This window comes from Tigriopus californicus, chromosome 12 (assembly GCF_007210705.1).
Source record: "Tigriopus californicus strain San Diego chromosome 12, Tcal_SD_v2.1, whole genome shotgun sequence".
Taxonomy (NCBI): Eukaryota; Metazoa; Arthropoda; class Copepoda; order Harpacticoida; family Harpacticidae; genus Tigriopus; species Tigriopus californicus.
In genome coordinates this window covers 3,537,644-3,543,002 of record NC_081451.1, presented here as the reverse complement: position 1 = coordinate 3,543,002, position 5,359 = coordinate 3,537,644, and the positions used below count along the sequence as shown (strand labels likewise).

The window sequence follows — 5,359 nt, the reverse complement described above, 5'->3', positions numbered from 1 at the left end:
TTGTTTATCCGAATTTCGAATGATACGAAGAATCAATTCCTCTCCCACGGCCTCCAGGCTGATCTGCGAACCAGGAAAAATGACGAATCGATTGAGACCTTAAGGACCTTTGGGCCAACGCCACGAAACTCTCCACTTATGCATAATGGAGATAAAGAGGCCTATTTTTAAAGTTAAAGTAGATACCTCGGAGTTAGTGCCTTGAGGCCAGTTTTTTAAAGCTCTTACCTCGGAGTTAGGGACTTGGACGTTAACCGGTTTGAAAATACACTGATCAAAATGGTGAGCGGATGCACATTCTCGGTAAGAGAACATTTTCGGTAATTCCTATTAGGGCTTCTCTAAGATCATCCATCGACATGGTTGAGGCTGATTAGTTTTTTTTATTCTGCCAATTGACGGGTTCAAAACGCGCCCTTGAACTGGTTTTAGACAGACATGACATTCATCTCATGATTATCATTGCAATGGGAACATTGGTCAATTTGACGTCAACGTAGAAACAACGAAATAAATACAACACGATCGCTTTTGGGTTGACCTCTCTAACTTTGGAAGTTTGGAAAAATGGAAAAACTGCCATCTGGCTTTGGTTGGCCCACTCACCAAAAAGTCCAATGTTCAAGAAAGCATTTACTCTCCTGTTAAAAGAAATTCCTTACTGATGCTTTATTACTAACATGTCTTTAGGATATATAAGTCGTAATTCGAAGAAATTTTCTTCCACATGGATCCCTGTTGTTGCTAGAAAATGTAAATAGGTATATATATGGGATTTTTATGATCTTAGTATTGTATACTCGTCCTTCTTAATCATTTGGCATTTGCTTCACTCACTTCTGATGCTGAGTTTCAGTATATTGTAGTTGTGATACCAAGACAAAACGAGATGCACACGTGTTTTATATTGGAGGAGCTAAGGCTCTCAGTATATCATGCATGCACGCTATGTAAGATCTTATCTCCCGTCTTTCCTTACTCTTGTTTGAAGGATTGTCGAAAATGACATCTTCACTCCTCTAATAAAAGGAGCGAGTGGGACCTCTACTTATTCACTTGTAAAACATGAAGATCATTGCAACAATCCTTTGCTTGGTGCCCATCTTGGCTCTCAAAGAAGTCAACGCCGGTTGCGAAGAATGTATAATTGAAAGGGGTAATCAAAACATCAATGATGGTCCCTGTTTCATCTCCAATACGCCGTATGGTCAACGACCGGTAAGAATGGCTATTTATTCAACAGCGGGAGCTTTCTTTACCTGACGTTTACGAAAGTGAGGGTTGAAGAAAGTTGATACGGACAGAAGTAACGACACTTTGAATGCGCTCGCCATTTTATGAACTTGAGTTTGAACAGAAGAGCAAGCAAAGGGTTTGCCTGAGTTATTCACCTAAGCGGACAGGAAAACCCACTAGAGGTGTGTTCTGTCCTCATAACTCATACCATCGTGGGTTGCCATGGTTGGTTAGCTTTATGGTTTAGTATTTCCACATTTAAGCCACCTTTTCCGGTTTCCTCTCCGTAAAAAGAAATGAACAAACTGTGTTTTCAGCACAATTGGAACTTTTCTTTTAGTGTCGTTTTTACTTTACCGGGCATTGTGAAGCCAAATTACACTTCAAGTGGGGTCTCTTTTCTGTTTAGGTGAATTCATTCTAGCCGTGGCGTTTGGCTTCATTTGCTTGCATGAGAGGGAAGTTTATTCCTCTGAAAACAGGTTCTTGTAACAGAAAATGGCACTTGGTTTTTTGTAACACCAAGGCTAAAGGAACACTCCATCTTGCTCCGTTGCAAGAGTAAAAATGGACTTGCCATTGCATTTACCTTTATCATTCTTTGAATTTCAATGGAATAATATTCTCATTTGTTATCTCTTTCATTCATTTAGGTGTGCATTGGAAAAGAGGGTAGAAAAATCTTCGATTGTTCGAAGGAAGATGTTCACTGCAAGTTGACAAACAAGACACTTGAAGATTGCGGAACGCCCCTTATCTCCCCGGATGGTCTCGGCTTTCATGGTGGGAATCCAGACCAATGCGATTCAAAAATTGCCATCTATGTAAGTAAGTATATGCTGGTCCACTGCAGGAGTGAATATGGCAAAAAAGAATGCCTCTCAGCCCTACCTTCGACTTTTTTCATGCTTTTCTCATACTTTAGGTGTTTTATATTTGCAAAATAGCACTTCAGTTATTTCGTCGCCCACTTTTTTGTTTCCTGTGTGACAACTGTAATTGTCGTTTTGACTTTATAACAGGTGCTTTTGTTGTTGGGGGACAAAGCAATACGTGGCATGAACAGTAAAATTGTAATGTTCTGGTTAAATAGCAACTCCTCTTCAAAATTTCACCTTCTTTCCCTTTTGTTTTAGCAAGAAGCTCTGAAAGATGCAGGTTCCTCCGAAAAACAATAGGTGCCCTAAAATGTGGAAATCTGTGGAAATCTAGGGTACAAACTCTATAGGGTTTTCCGGATGTTTTGGGGCAAGAACGACAAGACACAAGCAAAATGCGTCAGATTAGCAAAACATGTTTCTTGTGATACAAACACCTTTTTAGCCTTTTACACGTTTCAACCATAAAGCAACAGCCATAAGCCTCTTCTTGCCCTAGACACGAAATTGCTGGCTTGTTTATGTGAAACCTAGTGACCTTAAACGACGTTCAAAAAGCATCATGAGTTGGATTTGTAATCTCTTATCCTGTATATTCAGAATGGCACAAGCTGAAGCATACCTTATTGGATTAAGATTTGAACCGAAAGGTGGCCTCATAATCAAAAACAATGGACTGCACATTAGTAGTGCCATCGTTTTTGTAACGCCAAAATGTTTTTTATTCATAAATATTTCAACTCTTTTTTGGGAACTAATCTATGGAATAACCATCTGTGTCCCGTTAGGATGACTGCATGGCCGACAGCGATTATTACAAATGCAGGTTCGGAAGTACCCACACCATGGCCAAATATGGATGTGGATCTGGAAGCTATTGCCAAGACGTTTGCAGTTATGGGTTGACATCACAGGTATGCAAGTTTGCGCTCGTTAACGTTAACAGGTATACGGACTTCAAGGCAAGACTTCGTTCCAATAAAAAAAAATGTGGTGCCAGCACACGGAGTGCGTCAATACTGGAGAGGAAAGCTCTCTGATACCTCACTAGAAGATGTACCTCCTAATCAAGTGTTTGACGTGAAGATGGAATTCATTGAGCTCTCTCTCAATGGGTATGCATCGGATCAGGAGGTAACGGATGGCTCCACAAAGCCTTGTTAGGAGATGTTCTAGCTTCGTTTGAGTTTTCCTCTCCAGTGCTGACGTTGTCCATGGCCAGCACCAGTGATGCAGATTTGCCGTTTCAAATTTGTTCTAACAAAGGCGTTGTTCCTCATTGCACCACAAAGGAAAGAAAGGTTAGCTTCATAAAAACAAGTTTGAAGTATCCTTTTCATGAGAACAAACAAAAGATCCTACCTGCCAGAGCTTGCCTCTGCTCATGGGATCAGATATATGGGATCAAACAAGCAATCAGTAGAGGTTGCGACTGGGGCTATCAATTTACATTTGGTTGCCTTTTTACTCCATGGTAGCTTTTTACATCACGTTGGAATCTGCTGGTGCTGTCACTTTCCAAGTTGTCTGGCAACCTTGGTTTTGAAGCTCTATTTGATCCCAATGCTAACCTACACCTTTGCCTGAAAATTATTTAATACGGATCATATATAGAGTACAAAGCATTCAAAATCATCTTTGTACAGAAAATTGAAAGTAATTCTCATTGGTTTCTGTTTTGCTCATGCCATGACATTGACAGAGCTCATTAGCCTTCCCTTGATATTGAAACAAATTGGCCATAAGAAGGACCAGTGGTACGAAATTTAGAACCAAAACAATTCATGATTATATATGAAACAGCCGGGCTTTCAAAAGTCTTTACCCTTTAAAAGCCAAATGCAACAACATTACAAATTCAGGTCAGGCTAAAGCCAAATTATTCTTTGTCGGATCTTGGCAAATTAGACAATAAGTTCCGCAGAGCATTCACTTTTACAATGAAATGAATATCGATCGCTGCATATTTTATGTATCTCCTTTCAGGCCGAGATTGATTCCATCGTCAACAAGCACAACGAGTTGCGAGCCAAAGTGGCCAACTGCCATGAAACCCTGGCTTACAACACTGATGCTCCGCAACCCTGCGCCAAGAATATGAACAAGTTAAAGTGGGACCCTGAGTTGGCCAAAGTGGCTCAAAGATGGGCTCAAGCTTGTGATGGCTATCATGACACGAATAGGGCAGTTCATGGATATTCGTCCGTTGGGCAAAATTATGCTGCTTTTTGGTCCTCTAACGTGACCTCATTGACATCACCGGAAGCTTCAATTCAAGCGTGGTATGATGAGGTAATATAGTACTAAATCTCAAACTAATCCAAAAACCTCCTTTAATCATGGTTATCTTGACAGTGGACTTTGCACAATTGACCAATTAATTGGTTGAACCAATAACATGATCAAGTTCATAAATACCAGAACACCGTCCATTTCAATGCTTAGCAACCCAGCAATTGATTAGTTTTTGATGCTTGAGTTCTTCATTTCAGGTGAAAGACATGAGTCCCAAAGCAGTTTCAGCCTTCTCAACTGGTCCATCTTTTGCTGCCCCAGGCAAGCCTATTAGTCATTACACCCAAGTGGTTTGGGCTAAAACCACCCATGTGGGTTGTGGACGCCTCATCTACGAGTATCCCTTTACTAATGCAACTACAACTCTCTTTGCCGAGGTTGATAGACATTTAAAATATTTTAAAAAAGCCCTTTGCCCACGGTTTTTTGACATTTCTTTTAGGCGTTTGTTTGCAATTATGGTAATGGAGGTAATATATTGGGGTCTCCCATCTATGACATTGCCTCTTCTCCGGCCGATGTTGGCACTGGATGTTCCGGGACCGTGGAGAATGGTCTCTGTGTCTGATCAATGCATATTTTATCCCATAACTACCCATACAATATATTTGCGAATGAATAAAAGCAGCACCACACGCAGATTTTGTTTTTGATGTTCAAAGGTTCCATTCAAGTTCTTAACCGATGTTTCCCATCCTCTCTGCAAGATGTAAGAATGAAGCGAGTTCGTGAGGCCAGGCTCACCAAGTTCTACAGATGGATTCTCCAGATCTACTAGTCACTACTAATGTCATCTGCTCAGAGTTTTCAGACTGTTACAAATCTACGTGAAATTTGATTTGTGTTCTGGATCTAACCAAGGACCACCTACTTACTAGAGTAGAAGATAGAATGATTCATTCTTTAGTAACAATGAAAAGGTGTTTGAAAATGAATACTCGCATACATTG

The 5,359-nt window shown here is 40.5% G+C and overlaps 1 protein-coding gene across 1 annotated transcript; it reads left to right on the top strand.

Annotated features, from left to right (window-relative positions):
* Positions 1–1,056: 1,056 nt before the first annotated feature.
* On the top strand, positions 1,057–5,044 carry LOC131891605 (venom allergen 3-like). The gene is made up of 6 exons (XM_059241224.1): positions 1,057–1,218; positions 1,890–2,060; positions 2,903–3,028; positions 4,101–4,406; positions 4,607–4,786; positions 4,852–5,044. The coding sequence occupies exons 1-6, from the start codon at positions 1,066–1,068 to the stop codon at positions 4,975–4,977; spliced, it is 1,062 nt and encodes a 353-aa protein (XP_059097207.1). The 5' UTR covers positions 1,057–1,065; the 3' UTR covers positions 4,978–5,044.
* The last annotated feature ends 315 nt before the right edge of the window (positions 5,045–5,359 follow it).

What these genes read in the sequence shown, in the direction of transcription:
- LOC131891605 (XM_059241224.1), top strand. Translation starts at nt 1,066, where the DNA reads ATGAAGATCATTGCAACAATCCTTTGCTTGGTGCCCATCTTGGCTCTC. An exon ending in CGCCGTATGGTCAACGACCG is followed by an intron (nt 1,219 to 1,889) that starts GTAAGAATGGCT and finishes TCATTCATTTAG; the next exon opens with GTGTGCATTGGAAAAGAGGG. An exon ending in CTACAACTCTCTTTGCCGAG is followed by an intron (nt 4,787 to 4,851) that starts GTTGATAGACAT and finishes CATTTCTTTTAG; the next exon opens with GCGTTTGTTTGCAATTATGG.